Raw genomic sequence first — 24710 nt, 5'->3', positions numbered from 1 at the left:
AAGGCTTCAGGCGCTTCCCTGAAGCCCCCGGAGCGCAAAAAAAACCCGCCCTATGGGCAAACAAGAAGTTGGGAAACGGACTTCCGGTTTGCTGGTGGGGCCAGTTTAAGCCCTCCGGAGGGCTTAAACCCTTGAAGCACGTTCGGAGACCGATAGGGAGCCAGTGCAGCTCGCAGAGGATAGGTGTAACGTGGGTGTATCTTGGTACACCCAGTATCGCTTGCGCGGCTGCATTCTGGACTAATTGCAGTCTCCGAACACTTTTCAGGGGCAGCCCCATGTAGAGCGCGTTACAGTAATCAAGTCTTGAGGTGACGAGGGCGTGAGTGACCGTTTGCAGTGCCTCCCGGTCCAGATAGGGCCGCAACTGATGCACCAGGCGAACCTGGGCAAAGCCCCCCCTGGTCACAACCGACAGGTGATGTTCTAACGTCAGCTGCGGATCCAGGAAATCCCCAAATCTCCTGGGGACTGTCTCCTTCTGTCCCCAAGAGCAAGTTTCTCCACTCCTCCTTTAGGGAAATATAATATTCTGCCTTTTCTCAAAATATTTCATTCTTCCCTCATCGTTCTTGTTTTAATTATTATTGCTCTGTTGCTTTTCAGGGAGGCCGAGAGCTCCTGCATTGGAGACAAAGTTCTTGCGTGTCTAATCACACCTGGCCCAGTAAATGCATTTAATGCAAGCCCAGCTGGGCTTCGGCTCCCATTCACGTGGAAGCAGCACCAGTGAGTGGCCACGCTTAGATTACATAACTCACCAGCTGTCCCCAATTGGAAACGGGGACGAGAACTCCCCATGGGCAGCCTGGACTTCTAGGCAGTGGTGAAATTCTTTTTTTTTAAACTACAGGTCTGTGGGCGTGGCTTGGTGGGCGTGGCAGGGGAAGGATACTGCAAAACCCTCATCCCCTCCCCACTCCGGGGCCAGCCAGAGGTGGCATTTGCCAGTTCTCCAAACTACTCAAAAATTTCTGCCTACGGGTTCTCCAGAACCTGCTGGATTTCACCTCTGCTCCTAGGGATGGAAGGGAACCCAGAGATCTTCTAGTCCAACCCTCTCCCTCTAAAGCTGGCTGGGGGATAATTAGAACTGTGATCCAACAGGAATCGAAGCTGGGGGAAAAGGGTGTGCTAATACACCTGCCCTTCTTTATATCCTGTCCTTATATTTGCATTTGCTAAATATTAACTATCGGTAAATAGTTACAGACGGTCCTGAACTTAGAACCGCAGTGGAGCCCAGGATTTCCGTTGCTAGGGGAGACGAGACGTTTTGCAACATTTCTCGCCACGGTCGTTAAGTGAATCGGTGCAGTTGTGAAAAGTTAGCAACACGATGGTTAAATGAATCCTGCTTCTGCACTCAAGTTGCCGGTCCCGCTAGGAGAGCATCTTCTGCCCAGATCATTTCGGGGACAAGGTTCATGAGGATAAACACAGAGATTCTCTCAATCAATCTGGCCATCCAGGAGGGCCCTAAGCCATTGCCAGGGCTGGTTTCAGCAAGCCCCTTCTGCTAAAAAGTCCTTTCTTAGCCTGAAGAAAATGTCTATGGAGATTCTCCCCCCATCCAGGCTATGATTGTCCCAAAGGTGTTTACTGTTGTTTACTGTTTATTAGGATTTGTATGCCGCCCACTCTCGAGAGACTCAGGGCGGCTTACAGATAAAGGCAGGAAGGGGGAACATATAAAAATTAAAAAGAACAGACATTAAAATTTCACAACATTCTTAGAATGGGGCTGGATAAATCAACAGCCCCAGGCCTGCCGGAACAGCCAGGTCTTAATCGCTTTGCAGAAGGCCGGAAGGGTAGTAAGGGTCCGGATCTCCACGGGGAGATCGTTCCATATGTGCTTCTCCCCCCTCCCCAAGAGGCACCTGAACTTTTTTTTTTTTTTAGAATAGAACAGAATAATGAATGGAACAGAAAATAGAATAGAGGATAGAATATTAGAATAGAACAGAATAATGAATCGAACAGAAAATAGAGAAGAATAGAATATTAGAATAGAACAGAATAATGAATGGAACAGAAAATAGAATAGAGGATAGAATATTAGAATAGAACAGAATAATGAATCGAACAGAAAATAGAGAAGAATAGAATATTAGAATAGAACAGAATAATGAATGGAACAGAAATAGAATAGAGGATAGAATATTAGAATAGAACAGAATAATGAATCGAACAGAAAATAGAGAAGAATAGAATATTAGAATAGAACAGAATAATGAATGGAACAGAAAATAGAATAGAGGATAGAATATTAGAATAGAACAGAATAATGAATGGAACAGAAAATAGAATAGAGGATAGAATATTAGAATAGAACAGAATAATGAATCGAACAGAAAATAGAGAAGAATAGAATATTAGAATAGAACAGAATAATGAATGGAACAGAAAATAGAATAGAGGATAGAATATTAGAATAGAACAGAATAATGAATCAAACAGAAAATAGAGAAGAATAGAATATTAGAATAGAACAGAATAATGAATGGAACAGAAAATAGAATAGAGGATAGAATATTAGAACAGAATAGAATAATGAATCGAACAGAAAATAGAGAAGAATAGAATAGAAATGAAATAGAAGCACCTTTGAGGCAACCAGGACCTGGATGACTGAGAATCTGTATAGACATTTAGCTAACAGAGTTTGGGATGGACAGGAACCATTTGCACCACTCAGGTGACCCCGAAGACACAGGTAAAACCTCCAAGTGGCCTCGACAGCCCTCTAAAATGACCAGCTGCCTGCAAGGAGCATCAATCCTTCCATTCCCCTCCACCCACTCAGAGCTGAAGAAGCTTCTTGGATGAGAAGCAAAATGTCCTCAAAGAAGAAAAAGTCCAGTTGCTCTTTGAAAAAAAAAGCACTTTGGGACGGACTGCTGGAAAGAACCCATTTCTACTCCCTGGGGGCACTTTGGATTTTAGAGGGGATTAAAAAAAAAAACCTCAATAGCCCCAGGAGGCTCAGCCAACAGAGGTTTTTAGGCCGAGTTGAAATCTCTATCTTGAAAACCCAGCTTGGACCTGGCCCAAAAAATGTTTTTCAGAGTCCCTGGAAAGTAGAAATATCCAAGTGTGTTTCTGGCCAGTATTTTTGGCTTCCCCAAAATGAATGTTTCATCTCCCCACTTCTGTTCTCTCTGCATTTCTCCCAGCCATCTTCCAAACCTCACAGATCCATAGCTAGAGGCGTCCCAAAGATGCTTCCCCCCCAAAAAAAGCAACTCCCCCCCCTTGAACACATGTTGCTTCTCATCCAAGAAGCTTCTTCACCTGCAAGGAAACCACCAACCTCCGAGAGTTCCAAGGAGACCCCCGTTCATTCCTCAGCTACAAATATTCTCTTCTCTAGGGTTTAAATTTAAAATCCCGACTGCTGTGGCCACTAGTCTTGACTGTTCCTCCCATGGGGAAGGGTATGGAGGAGGAGAGAGGGCAGGAAGGGGAAGTGGTAGAGCAGAGTGGAAGGGGAAGAAGGGAAGGGAAAGGAGGGGAAGAAAGAAGAAAGCAGAGAAAGGAGGGAAGGAGGATAGGAAAAGGAAGTAGGGTGGAGGTAAATCAAAAGAGGTGTTTGGGATGGTAAGCAAATCAATCCCGACCATATATTTTAATTTTTTATATGGAAAAATGAATGTTTGAAAGTGTTAAAAAGTGATAATTAAGAGCCGAGGTGGCGCAGTGGTTAAATGCAGCACTGCAGGCTACTTCAGCTGACTGTTATCTGCAGTTCGGCTGTTCAAATCTCACCGGCTCAGGGTTGACTCAGCCTTCCATCCTTCCGAGGTGGGTGAAATGAGGACCCAGACTGTGGGGGCGATATGCTGACTCTGTAAACCGCTTAGAGAGGGCTGAAAGCCCTATGAAGCGGTATATAAGTCTAACTGCTATTACTATAAGAATAATTAAGAGAACGTATACTTGTAAATGTATGAGAATAAAAATTAAAAAAACCTTTTTGTTTAAAAAAAAAACTTCTGCTTTCTCTCTAATTCCTGACTTCCTACCTGCCTATCCACCATGTAGGGAAGCTTTCAACACAAAAACCCCTCTTAACGTCTGAACGATTTGGGATAAAGCAGCATCGAAGAAGAGTAGAATAGAAACCATTCAACCAGGCCATTGGAAAGAATAGAATAGAATAACAGAGTCGGAAGGGATCGTGGAGGTCTTCTAGTCCAACCCCCTGCTTAGGCAGGAGACCCCCCACACCATTTCAGGCAAATGGTTATCCAACATCTTCTTCAAAACTTCCAGGGTTGGAGCCTTCACAACTTCTGGAGGCAACTTTTGTTCCACTGATTAATTGTTCTAACTGTCAGGAATTTTTTCCTTAGTTCTAGGTTGCTTTTCTCCTTGATTAGTTTCCACCCATTGCTTCTTGTCCTGCCCTCAGTTGCCTTGGAGAATAGCTTGACTCCCCCATCTTTGTGGCAACCCCTGAGATATTGGAAGATGCTATCATGTCTCCCCTGGTCCTTCTTTTCATTAAACTAGACATACCCAGTTCCTGCAGCTGTTCTTCCTATGTTTTGGCCTCCAGTCCCCTAATCCTCTTTCTTGCTCTCCTCTGCCCTCTTTCCAGAGTCCCCGCATCTTTTCTACATCGTGGTGACCAAGCACCAAAAAGAACCAAACACCATAAAGATCATATTGAAATAAAACTATATACAAAAAGGAAACGGTGGATAGGACAGAAAGATCAAACCAAACCAAAATTAGGAAATACATTGGACATCGTCAGCGTGGCGCCGTCACAAGACAAGACTTCAAAATTAATATGGGGGGGAAAAATGTCATATTTCAAGAGAGGAGACCAGGCAGCAAAATCTAGGCAAGGCAGGGAAGGGGCTTTTACAGACAAATTTGTCCTGGAGATTTTAATTAAATCCCCCCACCCCCCCAGCAGCGGACAGAAAAGGGGCAAGAAATGCGTCAGTTACATTGAAAAGCATCGTCCTCACCTCGCTACCCTCCCCCCCCCAAACAACACAAAACAACACAACGTTGTGTGGGTCACACAGTCCCAACCGAGCTGCTGGGCTCCCCGAGGGAGAAAAAGAGGTTGAAGGCACTTTCAATCTGCGTGTGATATTCCGGTAGGATTCGTACTTTCCAAAAACAGCTTCCGTGCTTCAGGTTTTTTTTCTTTTCTTACAAACACATTTCAAACTATGGAACTTCCAATAACTATGGATGCTCTCCTTCCAGGATCCCAAAGTATATTTTAACAAAAAAAGCTTCATTGTGCTGTAATATTTCAAAAATACTGGAGCTGGATGTCCATTCTGTAAGATTTATTAAGATTTATTCTAAGTCTATTTTAGGCCAGTGTATCTCAATTGAAACAACTTGGAAAATGAGTGGACTTCCACTCCCAGAATTCCCCCAGCCAGCGTAGCGTCGGGAGTGGAAATCCTCTCATCTTAGCATAGCTGGCTGGGGAATTCTGGGAGTCATCTTCCAAGTTGTTCCAATTGAGATACACTCATGTGCTAATACTCATCCACGGCTTACATTCACACATCACTTTTACCCAGGTCAGTAAAAAAAAATAAAAAATCCCACAGCTGCGTTGACCCAAATTTCCTAAACTGGACTATCTTAAATCTTGCTTCCCTTCTTCCCTTGTGGCTTAAATCCGCTGTGTGAATCAAGGACGCTTGGTCAGTTCAGGACACCCTGTATTTTGCAACACCCGTAAAAGGTTATTAAATCTGAACAAGAAAAATTCAGGGACCGGGTGGAGCATCTTGGGAGGGGGGAGAGGGAAGTTGGTTGGGGGCCTCAAGGGCCTCCTTTGCAGCATTTTAAGGATGGGGTGTCTAAATTCTGTGCTCCTTCTCTGGCTGTTGAAAACTAAGCTTAAAAAAAATTAAAATAAAACAGACCTGAGTCATCATTATTTATCCCAAATGATGTTCCTGATGAATGTATTTCTGAGTTGATGGGAAATTATTATTTAAAAAAAACAAACCCAAAACTAATCTCATGTTGTTCCTCTCCTTCAGGAAAGGTTTGGAAAACAAGGAAGGGCTAACCTAAAAAATGTACGAAGCTGTTGAGTCCATCCTAAAATGACCTAGTGTTTCCAGGGGGGGGGGGATCCCATTTTTCTTTCCCAGAACAGGACACGGACATCTCTCTCTCTCTCTCTCCTTCCTGGAAGCCTTCTTCTCAAGAGAAGAAAGAGTGCTCAGAATCCCAGGCAAAAGATACTTGCTTGAGGAAACATCTCCAGATGTTTGAGGTTGGTCCATTCCAGAAGAAACACTGACCCATTCCGACCACAGAACCCACCTCTGGCCTGATCCCAGCCACCTGAATGTCTCTCCCGTGGAGGTTCCGTGACCATAAAGACGGCCACCTTCCTGGCTGACCGATTCCAACCTTCCCTGGCCTTCCCCTGGTCTCCATCTGGGGCCACGACGTCCTACTCTTGTGCTCGGCCCACAGAAAGCTATGGACCCAAAGCCACAAAGTCTTGGAAGCTCGAGAAAGATTCTCGGGGTGCAGGTGGGGTGAGAGTTGCCCAAAGGCTGGGCTTCACTGGCCAGCCGGACAGAGAGACAAGAGAGGCCAGAGCCAAGGAGGACATCGCCCTGCAACAGGCAGGAGGGGGAGGAGGAGGAGGAGGAAGAGGCACGCTTTGTGGACATTCTCCTGCTGGAAAGGGTGGTGGTCCTCCTTGGAGAAGGGACATCAGGGTATCTCTTGGAAGAAACGCAAAGAAGCCTGCTGTATGGAAAAGCCAGTCTCTATAGAAGAAGGAGGAGGAGAAGGAGGAGAATGGACTAGGGAGGCTTCCTCCTATTGCTTATAGGGGTGACCTGCAAGCAAAGAGAAAAGGAAGATCAAATCAGCACAGACACATTTTCTTTACCGTTTAGAATCAGAATAGAGCTGGAAGGGACCCTTGGAGGTCTTCTAGTCCAACCCCCTGCTCAAGCAGGAGACCCTAGACCATTTTAATCCATCAATCAATCAGAATAGAGCTGGAAGGGACCCTTGGAGGTCTTCTAGTCCAACCCCCTTCTCAAGCAGGAGACCCTAGACCATTTTAATCCATCAATCAATCAGAATAGAGCTGGAAGGGACCTTGGAGGTCTTCTAGTCCAGCCCCCTGCTCCAGCAGGACCCTAGACCATTTTAATCCATCAATCAATCAGAATAGAGCTGGAAGGGACCTTGGAGGTCTTCTAGTCCAGCCCCCTGCTCCAGCAGGAGAACCTAGACCATCTCAAATTAACGCCTGTCTAATCTCTCCTTAAAATCCTCCAGAGATGGAGAACCCACAACTTCTGGTGGCAAGCTGTTCCGTGGGTTAACTGTCCTCATTGTTAGGACGTTTTAATTGCAGGTTGCTTCTCTCCTTGATGAGTTTCCATCCATTGAAAAGGTTAAATCGTGGCAACTGGACCCCCGTTTATTAAGACGATTGAACCTCCATTTATTTACACGTTGCTTTTTCATTCTGGGGAGAACCCCCCCCCCTGCAGTCTATAGGGCAAGAATTGCTTCTTTCCAACGACTCCGATTCTCTGAGTAACTAAACGTTTTCATTTGGACTGAAGGATTTCCTCGGAGGAGTCACGAAATGCCTCCGTTTTAATCCACGTTGCTTCAGTTTCCACAAATCAAGCTTTTAGGTCCCTTTGTTGGTCGTATCTGGTGATCGATGATTGTATCTTGAGGACTTATCACTCCGTTGCTTGTATGTGCTTCCACACCAGAGACAGATTCCTTGTGGGTCCAATCACTCTTGGCCAACAAAGGAGGTTCTCTTCTTATTCTATATTGCATTCTTTTTTTTTATTTTTTTTAATTTTTTTTATAACAATTTTTCCCTACTGTTGACAATATACTTGAAGATTGCTTTTTTATCATCCCATAGATCCATCTTATCTTACAACGGTCCTACTTCTTCTTCCCTCCCTCCCTCTTTCCTTCCCTCGTTTCTTCTCTCCTACTCCCCTTCCTTCCCTCCCTCCTTCCCCTTCCCTCCTTCCCTCCTTCCTTCCCTCCTTCCTTCCTTCCCTTTCTTTTCTCCTTCTCTCCTTCCTTTCCCCCTTCCTTTCCTCCTTCCTTCCCCCCTTCCTTCTCTCCTACATTCCCTCCTTCCTTCCCTCCTTCCTTCTCTCCTTCCTTCTCTCCTTCTCTCCTTCCCTCCCTCCTTCCTACCCCCCTTTCTTCTCTTTCTTCTCTCCTTCCTTCCTTCCTCCTCTATATTCCATTCTGTGTGGTGCATTGGCCTACAGGGGGAGCTCTCACCTCACCATCAGGAGCCTGGGAGTTCAATCCTAGGCAGAGGCAGAGATTTCTCTCTCTCTGGGCGCGTTGAGAATCTCTTTCCCGAACAAAACTTCTCATTGGCGACACGAAGGGCATCCGGCCAGTAAAACTTCCATTCAGTTGCCCAGATTATGTTATTATTATTATTATTATTAGGATTTGGGGGTCGTTAAAAGGGGATGATGATTCCATATTCTATTCCATTCTTTAAAACAAGTCTCACCTTTATGAGCCGACTCTGATTTGGATATCTGGTGGGCCACGTTCTGCTGATGCGCAAGGCCAGACGGAGGGTCCAACTCCTTGGTCAAGGGGGGAGCAGCTCTGGCGGGGAGAAGGCAGAAGAGGTCAGCACCAAAACTGTCAGCAACAAATGGCTGATTTTGGGAAACTGAGCCTGGACAGGGAGTTCTCGACCTACGACACTTCATTTACTGCCCGTTCAACGCTACACTGGGCCTGAAAAAAGCGACTTATGACCTTTTTTTCACCCTTACGACCGCTGCAGCATTCCCCGGGGTCACCTGATCCTAATTCAGCTACTTGGCAAGCGACTCGCATTTATGACGATGTCCTGGCGTCATGTGATCCCCTTTTGTGATGTTCTGACAAGTGGAGTCAATGGGGAAGGGAGATTCACTTAACGACCATGTTACTGACTTAAGAACAGCAGCGATTCACTTAACAACTGTGTTGGGAAAGATGGTAAAATAGGGCAGCATAGAAATATAATAAACTCAAACTCAACTCAACTTAACAATTATCTCACTTAGCAACGGAAAATTTTGGGCTCAATTGGGGTCATAATTTGAGGACTGCCAGTGTTTCCAGAAGGAGATGCTACTGAAATGGAAATAGGACAGCAAAATGCACAATTTCCTCCTGATGCAGAGTCTTTTTCCTCCTCCTCCTCCTCCTCCTCCTCCTCCTCCTCCTCCGCCTCCTCCTCCTCCTCCTCCCTTGCAAATCCCTTCTAGCCCTGATGATGTTACCTACTTGGGTCATGAAACGTCTCCAAGAAAACCAACCAAGCTCAGAGAGCACCAAGGACCCCACAGTCCTCCTCCACTTCCTCCCACTCCTCCCTGTACACCCCACTCCCTTCTGGCACTGATAATGTTGCCTGGCTGGGTGATGAAACGCCTGCAAGGAAACCGCCCAGTTCAGAGAGCATCGTTTACCGTGTGGGCTTCTCACTCCGGCCTCGGTGAGGGTCGTATCCTTCCCTTGACCGTCCACACGGCACCTCGGGGGTCTCCTGCTGGACGCAGACAAAAGAGGGTCAACCTTCGGCATTGACGTCCGTAAAGAGACACAGCCGGAGTGTTCCAGACAAAGAACTTAGCACATCATTTAAGGCCAGGAGGATTTCAGGGCACAGGTGGGAGTGGGTTTGGTGGGAAGCAGCGGGAGGCCGGCAGGAGGAAGAAATAAATCAATTCTTGCTTTATAGGTGTGACCGGAAGTGGAGAAGGGGAGATCTTAGAAAAACCAGCCGGAAACTTCCTTGCAAACTTTCAATAAACTTGAATCAGAGATGGAAATTTTCTCTTTCGGCTTTCACTCTCTCTCTCTTCCCTGACATCAGCTATTGGGGGGCGGAGTGGGGAACCCCACCATATATTTAAGAATGGAGAGTCGCGTGATTGCAAGATGGGGGGGGAGGAGGAATATATGAATTTAATAAATAGAATTGCCCAAGGCCAATCTTAATTCGGGATAAGGGATGGGATGAGGTTCGCGTGATTAACCTCCTGGATGAGAATATCTGGGACCTTCCAACTGTTATCCGTCATGAGGACTAGGAAACGAAGCTACTGATTTGAATCGTCACTCGACAAAGGATGATAAAAGAAAATACCCAGATATAACAAGAGGAATTCTCGGCCTTCCTCAACATCCCCCCACCCCAAATAATCTGTGCTCCAAACATGATGGGAAACAGCCATGGACTATGAAAGCATCATTCACAAAGAGAGCAAATTCCATTCCTTTCTAGCATTGATGACGTTACCTAGCTGGGTTATGAAACGTCTGCAAGAAAATTCCCGTTCAGAGAATACCAAAAACTCCACAGTCCTTCTCTTTGTCCTCCTCCTCCTCCTCCACCACCAGCCCACTCCCTTCAGTACTGAGGATGTTACCTAGTTGGGCCATGAAACGTCTGCAAGGAAACCACCAAGCTCAGAGAGCACCAAGGACCTCATAGTCTTCCTCTTCCTCCTTTCCCCCTCCTACCTTCTCTTTGTCCTCCTCCTCCTCCACCACCACCAGCCCACTCCCTTCTCGCACTGATGCTGTTACCTAGTTAGGTCATAAAACGTCTGCCAACCCCCCCCCCAACCCCAAGAACCTCACAGTCCTCCTCCTCCTCCTCACAAATCCATTCCTTTCTAGCCCTGATTGTCGAACCCAAAAATTAACACGTGTGTAGCCATTTTAATTAGCTCTACATTACACTCAGGGGGCGCGGTGACCAAATGGCTGAGCTTGTCGATCAGAAAGGTTGGCAGTTGGGCGGTTCGAATCCCGAGCGTAACAAGAGTGAGCTCCAGTGACTCGTCCCATCTTCTGCCAACCTAGCAGTTCGAAAGCACGTTAAAAAATGCAAGTAGAAAAATAGGAGCCGCCTTTGGTGGGAAGGGAACAGTGTTCCATGCGCCTTTGGCATTGAGTCATGCCGGCCACATGACCACGGAGACGTCTTTGGACAGCGCTGTCTCTTTGGCTTTGAAAGGGAGATGAGCACCGCCCCCTAGAGTCAGGAACGACTAGCACCAGAGGTGCCAAGGGAACCTTGAACTTTACATTTTACTCAGTCCTTTCCCTCTTTTCTTTCTCTAGATATGCAAAGGGTTGTTTTTTGGGGGGCTCGCCAGATTCTTAAAAGGTTGGGAGGAGGGAATAGATAGCGAGGGTTGTTTTGGCTAGGGGACAATCTTTCCCGTGGGAACAGAAGCTGATCCTGGTGAGGACGGAAGACAATGTGGGCAGTGTGCATTTTGCTCCTTTTGGGGAAGGGGACTCCTGCGGGATGTTTCTAATTTACAATCTTATGCGGTGCAATTCAGGGTTATGTCAGATTCGGAATTACAACAGACTTTGCCAATTTGACGTTTGCCTTAATAAAAAGAAACGTGTTTTGGAAGACGGATTCTGCTTGGTTCTTTTTCAAATGGGTTTCATCGCTGGGAAACCTGGCACTGATACTGTTACCTAGTTAGGTCATGAAACGTCTGCAAAAAAGCTCAGCACCCAGGGCCCCACAGTCCTCCTCCTAGACCCCACTCCCTTCCAGCACTGATGCTGTTACCTAGTTAGGTTACGAAACGTCTCCAACCCCCCCCCCCCCCCCCCAAGCTCAGAGAGCATGCAGGACCCCAAAGTTCAATGCTGAGCTACAAAGATTTTCTTCTACTGGAAAACATAATTCTTGTACAGGGGAGAAAGTATGTCCCCCCCCCCCACTCCCCTTCCCAGAAGCAGCCAGTCTCTTTCCAAACTGAATCATTTCCCACCTTCCAATCTTGGTCCTGCCTCTTCTTCTCCCGTCCCTTGGCTTTTTTGAAAGCTTTCTTCTCCTCTGCCATCAGAAGGCGAGCTATTTCCTGCCGGGAAGAGTCCATCCAATACATTATTATTTATATATATTTAGAGTCACAACCCCTGGTAAGCCCCAATTATGGGAGGAAGCTAACTGCTTCCATCATCCGTCAATCGGCTCGTCACAAGAGTCCATCACGACAGAAACCCAACATTTTTACTGTTGCCTTTGTTATATTTGTGTTTTTTTTATTTGTGCTGATAAATAAAGGGAGACTAGAATAGATCTATTTCAAGCTATTTAGCTCTCATCAGCTAAAGTCTCCCTTTATTTATTTATCAGCACAAATAAAAAAAACATATATATATATATATATGTGTATGTATGTATGCGTATGTATGTATGTATGCATGCATGCGTATGTGTGTGTGTGTATATATATATATATATCGTGTGTGTGTGTCACCTATCTGATTCTCCCTTTCTGAACTACAGAATAAGAGAGTTGGAGGAAACTTTGGAGGTCTTCTAGTCCAGCCCCCTGCTCAAGCAGGAGACCCTGTATCAGGAGTGCCAAACCTTTTCGACAGTGAATGTGCGTTCATGCGCCAGAGGTCCGGCCAGATGGTCTTTGGGTTTCCAGCACGCCATATGCGCTGGAGCACCTGAAACCGGAAGACCAGCTGGCCAGAGGGCGCATAACTGTTTCTGGGCTGTTTAGAGCCATTTTCGAGGTTGATCTTAAGCCATTTTTGGTCTGGAAAATGGCCTGAAAATGGCCAAAAAACCAGCCTGCTTTTGGGGCATTTTCAGGCCGTTTTTTGAACTCTTTTGGGGGGCATTTTCAGGCACTGCGGCCCTCCTGAAGACCAATGGGCCACCCCACATGTGATTGCTGGAAACTAGGAGACCAGCTGGCGAGGACGCATGCCACCTCTGGAAACCCTGCCATCACGGCCCTCTATCATAATTTCAGACAAATGGCATCCCGGTCTCTTCTTAAAAGCCTCCAGTGATGGAGCCCCCCCCCCCACAGCTTCTAGTGGCAAGCAGTTCCACTGGTTGATTGTTCTCCCTCTCTCAGGAAGTTCCTCCTTCGTTCTAGGTTGCTTCTCCTCTTCCTTAGTTTCCATCCGTTGCTTCTTCTGCCTTCAGGTGTTTTGGAGAATAGCTTGACTCCCTTGTCTTCATAGCAGCCCCTCAAATATTGGAACACTGCTATCATGCCACCCCCAGTCTTTCTTTCTGGTCCCTAGGCCATAAAAAAAAAAACCTTTTAACAGAATAATGGAAAGTCAGAAGGGACCTCGGAGGTCTTCTAGTCCAGCCCCCTGCTCAAGCAGGAGAGGCCTCTCTACCAGTGTTTCTCAACCTTGGTGACTTTAAGTACCGTGGACTTCAACTCCCAGAAATCCCCCAGCCAGCTCTGCTGGCTGGGGGATTCTGGGAGTTGAAGTCCACGGGACTTAAAGTCGCCAAGGTTGAGAAACACTCCTCTATACCATTTCAGACACGGCTGCCGAGTCGCTTCTTAAAAACCTCCGGTGACAGACCAATCCTTCTGGTGGCAAGCTGTTCCACAGATTAACTCTTCTCTCTTGCAGGACGTGTCTATCTTGTGTTTCTCCTTGATTAGTTTTCCTCTGTTTTTTTATTTTATTTTATTTTATTATTTATTTTATATTTATTTTATATTTATTTTATTTATTTTATTTTATTTATTTATTTTATTTTATTTATTTATTTTACTTATTTTATTTATTTTATTTATTTTACTTATTTTATTTATTTTATTATTTTATTATTTATTTATTATTTTATTTTATTTATTTAATTTATTTAATTATTTATTTAATTTATTTAATTTATTTATTTAATTTATTTAATTTATTTATTTAATTTATTTAATTTATTTATTTAATTTATTTATTTAATTTATTTATTTAATTTATTTATTTAATTTATTTATTATGTATTTATTTATTATTTATTTATTTATTTAGTAAATTTATAGGCCGCCCAATCCCGAAGGACTCCAGGCGGCTTACAAAGCGAAAAGAAGAGAAATGAATAAAAATAAAATAAAGGAAAACAATTTAAAAACATCACACAATCACCCAATCTGATTGGGGCTGGACCCCAGCAATGAGGTCAAGAGCCCCAGGCCTGCCGGAAAAGCCCGTTGTGGGATTTACTTAACAACTGTGGCAAGGAAAGATTCCGGACGCCACTCGAAGGGAGAATTTTTTAACCACCTGTCTTGCTTTTACGCTTAAAAACCGAATCTCATTTCTTTCGCCCTCTGGAGTAATTGCTTCCCCTTCCCTAAATGGTTGGGTGTGGTCCCACCACAGCCACAGATGTGGAACCACATCTGCACTGCGGCCAAGAGAAGGGAGTCACCCAGGAACCTTGGCAGGCAGGAGCTCTACGGAGGAGTTCAGCTTCGTTCGCCCTTTCCAACCGAGGTGGCGCAATGGTTAAATGCAGCACTGCAGGCTACTTCAGCTGACTGCAGTTCTGCAGTTCGGCGGTTCAAATCTCACCGGCTCAAAGGTTGACTCAGCCTTCCATCCTTCCGAGGTGGGTGAAATGAGGACCCGGATTGTTGTTGGGGGCGATATGCTGACTCTGTAAACCGCTTAGAGAGGGCTGAAAGCCCTAGGAAGCGGTATATAAGTCTAACTGCTATTGCTATATTAGCGGGCAGTGTGCTGCAGCTGCCAAAAAAGTCAATGCAATCCTAGGCTGCATCAACAGAGGGACAGCATTAAGATCATATTACTTTATTTAACTATATCCTATATCATAACATTTCCTCCCTATTAGTTAAAACCCATCTGTATATAGGATAATGATAATAAATTATATACATGGAGGATTAGAAAATTTTGGTATTAAATATTATGGATGTTTAGCTAAAACAGGATATGAGGATTTAATGTTAATGGAGGATTTTACAAATAAGTAAATGAAATGCCAGCATGTGGCTATGGATTGAATCTTGGTATATTTAAGAATGAAGGATGTTTTTAAATAACTGTAGTCAAATAAAAGTGGAGGTAGGATGATGTTAATATAGAAAATATTTGAGTTAGGATATTTGAATTAATATGAATTATATTTGATGACGGTGGAAGGGATGCACAAAAGCTTTTTGTAAACAAGCGGATATACTTTCTACAATATATGTTTGTTTTGAAAATAAATAAATAAATAAAATTTAAAAAAAAAAGATCATATTACTGATGATGGGAAGCGTTAGTACCACTTTATAAGGCCTTGGGAAGGCCACACTTGGAATATTGCATCCAGTTTTCCTTGCCGTGATGTAGAAAAGATGTTGAGAATCTAGAAAGAGTGCAGAGAAGAGCAACAAAGAGGATTAAGGAACTGGAGGTTAAAACATATGATGAACGGTTGCAGGAACTGGGCCTGGCTGGTCTAGGGAAGAGAAGGACCAGGGGAGTCAGGAGAGCATCTTCCAATATTTGAGGGGCTTCCACAGAGAGGAGGAAGGGGGTCCGGCTATTGTCCAAGGCACCCGACAAGGAACAATGGATGGAAAGTGAAGGAGGAGAGATTCAACCTGGAAATAAAGGAGGAATTTTCGGACAGTGAGAACAATCCACCAGTGGAACAGAAGTTGCCTTCGGAAGTTGCGGGAGCTTCATCCCTAGAAGCTTTCAAGAAGAGGCTGGACTGCCCTCTGTCGGAAATGGTGTAGGGTCTCCTGCTTGGGCAACAGGGGGGCTGAACTAGATGACCTCCAAGGTCCCTTCCCACTCTATTCTGCATGAAGGTATTAAGGCATTTCCCAGTTCTCTTCTGACTCTGTGATTCGGTTTACCTGTCCTTTGCAGGCAACCTACCTCATCTTGAGCCACCTGTGCAGCCCTCCTGTCCACCTGGCTGGCCTAAAAAGCAAAGGGGGAAAAAAAGGGAAACTTTAAAAAGAGAAAGATTGGGAAACCGTTTCCTGCAGACCTCTGAGAACCCCCCCCCCTCCTCTTCACCCAGGCCTTGAACTCTTTCTCCCCCCCACTCCCCAAATGAGGTGCTTCCAACACCCTCTCCTCCTCTGCTTCTGGCTCCCTCCAATCCACTCTGGCACCACCATGAAATCCCCCCCTTGGCCTCCAACCTGGGGGACAATCCCGATTTGGGACCACAGGATCCTTTTTCCTAGCAGAGTTTTTTGGCTCTTCACTTGGTTTAACTCAGAAGCTACAGTAAATTTTCTATACGAGTTGTAACAGGAGACGGTTTCGAAATTTTGCTCTCCCATTTTCTTCCTTCCGATGCTTCTGTTAGGAATTTTGTTATCCATATAAGTAGGCGGGTGACAGGTTAATAATTTGCAAACAGAATTAGAACTTTTAAGAACTTGTTTTGGGCCTGTTTCTCAAGGAAGGTGAAACTCAAAACCGTTGCAATAAATTCATCAGTGTTCAACTACCAGGGGGTGGGAGGTGGGTTGGGGGGGGGGGAAATATGTGTTTATTATATCTTTGTGTTTTTTATTTCACATTTTGGGGCAATGTATTGTCTGCTTTATTTTTTCTTTCTTTGCTTATCTTTTATGCATCTATTTTTTTGAAGTTTTGTATTTCAATTTCTTCTTGAATAAAATGAAATTACATGTCAGAGAGAGAGAGAGAGAGAGAGAGAGAAAGGGAGGGAGGGAGAAAGGGAGGGAGGGAGGGAGAGAGAAAGAGAGAGAGAGAGAGAAAGGGAGGGAGGGAGAGAAAGAGAGAGAGAAAGGGAGGGAGAGAGAGAGGGAGAGAGGAGGGAGAGAGGGAGAGAGAGAGAAAGGGAGGGAGGAGGAGAAAGGGAGGGAGGGAGAGAGAAAGAGAGAGAGAGAGAGAAAGGGAGGGGAGGGAGAGAAAGAGAGGGAGGGAGGGAGAGAAAGGGGAGGGAGAGAGAGAAAGAGGGAGAGAGAGAGAGAGAGGGAGCGAGAGAGAGAGAGAGAGGGAGGGAGGGAGAAAGGGAGGGAGGGAGGGAGAGAGAAAGAGAGAGAGAGAGAGAGAAAGGGAGGGAGGGAGAGAAAGAGAGAGAGAGAGAGAAAGGGAGGGAGAGAGAGAGGGAGAGAGAGAGAGAGAGAGAGAGGGAGAGAGAGGGGGGGGGAGAGGGAGGAAATGTCCTTTTGTTCTCCAATAGCTGAAAATTAGGTGTGGGACCAACACAGCCCCCTCCCCCTTTTGATCAGGCCCTGCATTGCTCATCCCCTTCCACTCCCAGAGAAGAGCCCCCCCCACCCTCCCACCCAGGATGCTATTCCCAGGATGCTCTTCTGCTTTTTGCCATCAACCGTGGGGAAAATCGAAGAAGGGCACCAAAGCAGCTGAAAATGGGAAAACTGGATGCGGAGGGGGCTGTCTCAGGATTCCCTCCCCCCCTCAATAACAGCCAACTTCTGCCCCGCTCACCAGCAGCTCCTCCTCCTGTAACTTCCAGGCAATCTCGGCATCGTAGGCTTCGGGGTCCCTGGAAGCCCCCACTTGGTGCCTGGCATAGGCGTCTTCTTTCGGCCCCCGGGGTTTTGTCCCTGCAAAACAGGAAGTGGGGTGGGGGTGGGGGTCTCGTTTCCAGCCAAGACTGAAAGCAGAGCTAAAAGCAGCAAAGACAAGACGGAGGCCTCTGTTTTCAGGTAGTCCTCAACCTACGACCACATAGGAGTCCAAAATGTACTTGCTATGTGAGGGGCTTGTTAAGTGAGTTTGGCCCCATGTGAACAACTTTTCTCGGCACCGTTGTTAAGTGAATCATGGTCAGACCTGGAAGCCACCTTTTGGGGGCTTCAGGCCTGCCACATTTCCTACTGTTGGAAAGTGGGAGGGGGGATTATACAGAGTATGGGTGATACGTAGCCATAACAACATTCTTTCTCAGGGAGCCAAGGTCATTTGGCCCTGCAGCTGTGAGGAGGTGCCTGATTGGGCCATGGGATGGATGGGAGGGGGGCTGGGCAGGGCCTTGGACTTTCATCTGGGTGGGGAACACCTGGAAGCATTCAGATTTGGGTTCCCCCAGATGTGCCAAGATGACCTCTCTAATAAAAATGGAGCTTTGAGGAAACTCCAGCCTGGGAGTCTTTCTTTCGTTGGGGGGGCAGAGGGGGTCTGTTACTTGGAACATTCGCTGCAGCTTTTAAGTTATTAAGTGAACCGGGCTCCCTCCCCTCCCCCCGCATTGACCGTGCTTGTGAAAATGACACAAAGGGGATCACGTCACCGTTGTAAATGTGAGACAGCTCTAAATTCTGATCACATCACCATGGGGGTGTTGCAACGGTCTTGTTAAGTGTGAAAAACCTTCTGCCCTTCTCCTGTGCACCCCCACCCCCTCTATCCTGACTAGCCAGCAGCATGGAGAAGACCCCTCGGAAGGGAAGCAGGCCATGTGTCCCCCCCCCACAAACCCCTGTTGTACGGCAACTGAGCCTCCCCCCACACAGCATCTGCTGAACAGCTGGCGCGAACAGCCCACCTGCCTCCACTTAGCGGCTTCTCTGGGGAAGAACAGAGCGAGGCAACTTCCCCGCGACACCCACATCCTTGGCCTGGGCCCAGGGAGAAGCCAGGCCTACAGGAAGAGGTGGGGGGGGGAGGGTCTATTTATAGGCCTAGGGAGGAGGAGGGGAGGGGGCACTGCAAAGCTGACAGTCCTTGCAAAAAACGTCACCGAATTGGGAGGAGGAGAAAAGCTGGGGATTTGCACAAAGGGCCCAGATGCAAACCAGGTTCCACCCAGAGAGATTTCCTGGGAAGAAAGAAATGAAGGGGCTTTGTGTCCCCCCCCGGGGGGGACGGGACACATTTGCAGCAAGTCAAGAGCACGGAGGGTCCTGTGCTTTTCCGCCACCCAAGCAGGGGAGCAGCCGGCACCCCTTGGCTGAGTTCGGGACGGGATGAGGGCCGCCTGCTGCTGCCCCCTCCTTCCTTGGACTCCCCCAAATTGTCCTTATTCTGGCTCACGAAGCCACCAGGCCGTTAAACGATGGAGCTCGGGCAGAAGACGGCAGGATGGCAAAATATGCCAGTGTCCGGCTTGGGTGACCCTGGAGAGTGGCACTTTCCTTAGCAGCTAAATTCCCACTCCCATGGCCTTCCGAAAGGCTATCAAGACCTGGCTATTCCGGCAGGCCTGGGGCTGTTGACCTCATGACCGAGGTCCAGCCCCGATTAGACTGGGAGCATGATGTGCTTTCTTTAATCTGTTTTCCTCCGTTTTTTAACTCTTTTACTTTTAAAAAAAATTATTTTCTGTAAGCCGCCCGGAGTCCTTCGGGATTGGGCAGCCTATAAATTTATTAAATCGAATCGAATCAAATTCCCTGAGAGGGAGGACAATGAATCCGTGGAATGTCTGGTCTCCGAGAGGTTGTGGCTGCTGGACAACCGTTCATCTGAAATGGCCAAGGAGCCTCCTGCTTGAGCAGTGGGGGGGTGGACTAGAAGACCTCCAAGGTCCCTCTCAACTCTGGTATTCTGAACACAACCGGAATTGTCACAACCACAAGAAAGTGTTTTATGGTTAATGGCTCTAAATGCCTTCCCTTTTCCTTTGCTCCACACCCCACTCTCCTTTCTAACACTGATGGGATACCCTAGTTGGGTCATGAAAAGTCTGTTAAGAAAACAACCCAGTTCAGAGAGCACCAAGGTTTTACAGCCTTCCTCCTCCTCCTCCTCCTCCTCCTCCTCCTCCTCCTCTCCCTCTCTTCTGTTAGACCTGGAAGCCACCTCTTATCTTTCGGACTTTCCTGCTGTGGGAAAGTGGGAAGGAGGATTATACAGAGTGTGGGCGATACGTAGCCATAACAACATTCTTTCTCAGGGAGCCAAGGTCATTTGGCCCTGCAGCTGCCAGGAGGTGCCTGATTGGGCCATGGGATGGATGTTGGGGGGGCTGGGCAGGGTCTTGGACTTTCATCTGGGTGGGGAACACCTGGAAAATTTCAGATGCGGGTTTCCCCAGATGTGCCAAGATGACCTCTCTAATAAAACGGAGCTTTGAGGGAACTCCAGCCTGGGAGTCTTTCTTTCGTGGGGGGGGGGGGAGAGGGGGGCTGTTGCTTGGAACTCCGACACCTTCCATCACTGATGATGTTCCCTCGTTGGGTCATGAAAACACCTTCAAGAAAACCACGGGGCTCTGTGAAGTCCAAGGACCCCACAATGTGCGAGGGATTGTACCGGAACCCCTCAGGCTGCCCCCCAGTTCAGCTTAGAAGAAGGGGGGTAGAGAGAGACTCCTAACCCCCTCAGAGTCCTTGTGGTGGGAAGCCAGAGACCACCTATCCCACCTGTGACAGAAGCAATTGTGTTGCTGGAGGCCGATATTGTGCATGGAAACAAACCCTCTACCCAGCCTTCCTCCAGACTGGCAAGTTCAGTGCAATCCTCCCTTCCTGGGGGGTTTAGGATTCCTCCAGTGGCAGCCGGGCCCCTTTTGTCCCGGGAGGGGGAGGCGAAAGAGAGAATGCCCCTTTGGCTGTGGCCCCTTACCTGGATTCCGAGGGCGCCTGCCTTCCCTGTCCCTGCGGTGGGAGGTGGGGGAGGCCCGTGCCCCCCTGGGTTCCCTTTCTCCATTCTCCCTTCTGGGGCAGTGCAGGTAGCCAGCGTCCAAGTCCTGGTGCCAGGCGTGGTGGGCAGGGGGCCTGGGGGAACCACGATCCTCCAGAGGTGGGAGCCCACCAGGGTCCGGATTAGGGGAGGGGCTTTGGCCGTGACGTCTTCCCACTCGCCTTTCTCTCCCGGTGGGGCTCGGACCCCGTTCCCCCGGCCCTTGGGGCCCACGGCTGCCATGCCCGCTTCTCCATTTCTCTTCCTGATCCATAAGAGGAGGGGGCGTCCTTTGGGGTCTCTCGGGGCTCCGAGGCATCTTCGGGTCCCTGCTACCTCGACTGGCCGGGGGAGGTTCTGCATCCAAGACCAGCAGGAGCGGCCCCCGAGATTTCTCCTGGCTCCTGTTGGGGCGACTGCGGGGCCTGCCGGGGGCTTCCTCCTCCTCCACCACATCTGGAGGACCCTTCGGATAGGGAGGCCTCTCGGGTCCGTCTTTCTTCCTCTCCCGCCGCTCCTTCCTCCAGACGTCCTTGCTCTTCCGCGTTCCTGAGCCACTCTCCCAAGTCTCCAAGTCGAGGCCCTCCGGAACCAGCGGGGGCCCCCTCCAAGGCTCCCTCGTTTGGGGGGGCTGCCCACCAGCGCTCCTGGGCTGAGGGTCTTTGGGTCCCAGTTCCCGGGGACTCCCGGACCAGCGGTCTGGGCGGTAACAATGAAGCGGCAAGACAGACAAGGCAGGGGAGTTAATGACCAGGGTTAATGACAGGTGTTAGGCTACGCAGTGAAGGGGGGGGGGGAGAAAGCTTGGAAGGGCAGAGGAGGCGTGCAGATAAGCAGCAAATTTCCTGCAGGACCCCTGCCCTCCCCCCAGAGCTCCGTCCCTTCACCACGATTCTAATCTCCGAGGATATGAACCCAGGAGCCTCCCCGTCTCCAGTAAGGAATGGAATGGAATGCATGGAATGGGGCGGCTGAGGTGGCGCAGTGGTTAAATGCAGCACTGCAGGCTACTTCAGCTGACTGCAGTTCTGCAGTTCGGCGGTTCAAATCTCACCGGCTCAAAGGTTGACTCAGCCTTCCATCCTTCCGAGGTGGGTAAAATGAGGACCCGGATTGTTGGGGGGCAATATGCTGACTCTCTGTAAACCGCTTAGAGAGGGCTGGAAGCCCTATGAAGCGGTAGATAAGTCTACTGCTATTGCTATTGCTAAAGGCTGCTGGCTTTCCAAGGATCCCCGGGGGACGGTTGGGTGGAAGCCAGTGCAGGCCAGGAGGCTGGGCTTTCTTGCTCAAGAGGCCAAAGGTCACTTCAGTCTCTCTCTCTCTCTCTCACTCACTCACTCACACACACACACACACACACACACACACACACACACCACACACACAGCTGTCCCAAAGGGGTTCCCACCCCAAAAGGCAACTGGACTTTCTTGGTTTCTTTTTTTTTCCTTTGAAAACGTTTCCCTTCTCATCCAAGAAGCTTCTTTCAGTTCTTCAGAGCATCTGGGTACTGAACTGAAGAAGCTTCTTGGATGAGAAGGGAAATGTTGTAAGGGGGTGGGGGGGGAGAAACCACCAAGAAAGTCCAGTTGCCTTTTTTTTTGGGGGGGGGGGAGCGCCTTTGGGAGAACCAGGGATGAGGGAGAATCTCCACTGCCTGGCGTTCTTGTTGTATAGGGACTGGGGGGTGGGTGTGTGTGTGTGGGGGGGGTCAACCCCTGCCCCCAATCGGCGTGTAGGCAGGCATCAAGGGAAATTGAGCGCCAAATGTTAGCTTTGCAAATGCCCCCTTGGCAAGGTCGCCCAGAAGCAGCCAAGGGATGCGAAGCCGGAACCAGTAAAGGAGGATGTTGCTAGCTCAGGATGGAGGCCGGGGGGGGGGAGGGGGGCTGGGGGCTCTCTGAGCTTGCAGATGTTTCAGGACGCTAACTAGGTGACATCATCAGTGCTAGAAGGGAGGGGGGGTTGTGGAATAGAGGAGGAGAGAAAGAGGAGGAGAAGGAGAAACCACCCGGAGTCCTTCGGGATTGGGCGGACTATAAATTAAATAAACAAACAAACAAACAAACAAACAAACAGAAGGAGAAGCAAAAGAGGATGAGGAGAAGAGATGGAGGAAGAGAACGGGGGAGGAGAAACCGAAGAGGAAAAGGAGGAGAAGCAGAAGATGAGGAAGAGGAGAGAAGGGGGAAGAGAAGAAGAGAAGGAGGAAGAGGAGAAAGAGAAAAGGGGAAACAAAAGAGGAGAAGAGAAGGAGGAAGGAGGAGGAGAAATAGAAGCAGAAAAGGAGGAGAAGCAGAAGAGGAAGAATAGGAGGAGGAGGAAGAGTAGGAGGAGGGGGACCAGGAGGAGAAACAGAAGAGGAAAAGGAGGAGAAGCAGAAGATGAGGAAGAGGAGAGAAGGGGGAAGAGAAGGAGGAAGAGGAGAAAGAGAAAAAGAGAAACAAAAGAGGAGAAGAGATGGAGGAAGATAAGGAGGAGGAGGAGAAATAGAAGCAGACAAGGAGGAGAAGCAGAAGAGGAAGAATAGGAGGAGGAAGAGTAGGAGGAGGGGGACCAGGAGGAGAAGCAGAAGAGGAAAAGGAGGAGAAGCAGAAGAGGAAGAGGAAGAGAGGAGGAGGAAGAGGAGGAGAAAGGAGCAGAAGAAGCAAAAGAGGAGGAGGAGGAGGAGAGATGGGGGAAGAGAAAGAGAAACAGGAAAAGGAGGAGAGGATAAAGAGAAGCAAGAGGAGGAGAAACAGAAGAGGAAGAGAGAAGGAGAAAGAGGAGCAGAAGGAGGAGAAGCAAAAGAGGAGGAGGAGGAGAGATGGGGAAGAGAAAGAGAAACAGGAAAAGGAGGAGAGGATATAGAGAAGCAAGAGGAGAAAGAGGAGAAGGAGAAGCAGAAGAGGAAGAGGAGGAGAGAAGGAGAAAGAGGAGGAGGAGGGGACCAGGAGGAGAAGCAAAAGAGGAGAAGAGGAGGACTATGGGAGTCCTTCGGGCTATCCCAGCTGTTTCCTTGCAGACGTTTCATGATCCAGCTGGGTAACATCATCAATGCACATTTTTGAGAGAAATGCAGAAAGAATAATAGCTTCACCGTGGACGTCAGCTTTGTAAATTAAAAAAAAACCCTACAGCTATGACAGCATTATTCACCCATTATCGCTTCCCAATATATTTAGTTATTTGACGAGGGTAGAAGTTATTTTCTGGGAAGCTCTTAAGATATGCTGAGCCATTTTCCTATCCTTACACACACTCACGTACCACACATAGCACTGATGATGTTACCTAGATGGGCCACGAAACGTCTGCAAGAAAACCGCCAAGCTCAGAGACCCCCAAGGACCCCAATTTTCAACCCAGAATACCCCTCTTTACTGGTGGAAGTACTTAATATTCTCCTTTACGGGTGGAAGTACATCATCATCCGCTCGGGGCAGAGCGCAAGCGAAGCGAGGGTGGGAAAGATGCCACAGCTGCAAAGAGAGTCACGGAAAGGCCGCGTTGCCACCAGGGTCAACTTTGCTACCTGCGCAGGTGGCCGAGGGCAGCCCGGCAACAGGTGAGCTCTGGCCGTTAGCCCCGGAGCCACCCGGCTCTCGAGGAAAACGTGCACCCTCCGTGTGGATCCGAACGCTGCCAGGCGTGATCTGCCTTTCTCCCGACAGACCCAAGAGGAAGGAAAAGCGAAATGTGTTGCGCAGATGCACAAATGAAGAGGCCGCCACGAGAAACCACACCAAGCAAGCGAATTTCCCACCAAGTTCATTAAATCCCAGCTGTGGAAGTTCCTTTGATCACGGAGGAGGAGGAGGAGAGCCAGAGCATGAATCACAATCCGAGAGACGATTATTATTTCCATTCTGCAGCAGCCGTGAGGATCCAGCCCAGGGGGGCTTTTGTGGAAGACCAGAAAGAAGCAGAGAAAAACCTTGCCCCTCCCAGGGTCTCTGCAGTTGGCTTTTTTTTTTTTTGGGGGGGGGGGGGCTCATCCACGCCAAGCAGGGTCCGGCATCCCTCTTGGCCCCCAGGGAGGTCTAAGGCTCCAACCGTGGCCACTTTGGAGACTCGTGGACTTCAACTCCCAGAATTCCCCAGCCAGCAGCTGCCTAGACTCAAAAGGTCCCTTCCAGCCGTATGTTTTTATGATCTTAGGCAGGGGGTTGGATTAGAAGTTCCCCTCTAGCCACTAGGTTTCTATGATCATTGGGGTTGGATGAAGACCTCCAAGTCCCTTCCAACCCATATGATTCTATGATCTTAGGTTGGACTAGAAGACCTCCAAGTTCCCCTCTAGC

General features: G+C 48.2%; 1 protein-coding gene across 3 annotated transcripts in view; it reads right to left on the bottom strand.

Annotated features, from left to right (window-relative positions):
• Positions 1 to 4669: 4669 nt before the first annotated feature.
• The window catches only part of CCDC50 (coiled-coil domain containing 50), a 40306-nt gene continuing 20265 nt past the window's right edge, over positions 4670 to 24710 (bottom strand). The window contains exons 6-12 of one of the 3 annotated variants that reach the window (XM_032224983.1): positions 20368 to 21123; positions 17287 to 17405; positions 15730 to 15774; positions 11832 to 11921; positions 9495 to 9574; positions 8537 to 8637; positions 4670 to 6851 (exon numbers count right to left, since the gene is read on the bottom strand). In XM_032224983.1, coding sequence (XP_032080874.1) covers positions 6832 to 6851; positions 8537 to 8637; positions 9495 to 9574; positions 11832 to 11921; positions 15730 to 15774; positions 17287 to 17405; positions 20368 to 21123 — 1211 coding nt within the window. In that variant the 3' untranslated portion in view covers positions 4670 to 6831. The remainder of the gene's footprint in view (positions 6852 to 8536; positions 8638 to 9494; positions 9575 to 11831; positions 11922 to 15729; positions 15775 to 17286; positions 17406 to 20367; positions 21124 to 24710) is intronic. The other 2 variants (XM_032224984.1, XM_032224986.1) reach the window with 2 other exon arrangements.

Source organism: Thamnophis elegans, chromosome 10, assembly GCF_009769535.1.
Source record: "Thamnophis elegans isolate rThaEle1 chromosome 10, rThaEle1.pri, whole genome shotgun sequence".
NCBI lineage: Eukaryota > Metazoa > Chordata > Lepidosauria > Squamata > Colubridae > Thamnophis > Thamnophis elegans.
Note: the sequence above shows the minus strand (reverse complement) of the source record. Positions and strands in the feature narration are given on the sequence as shown.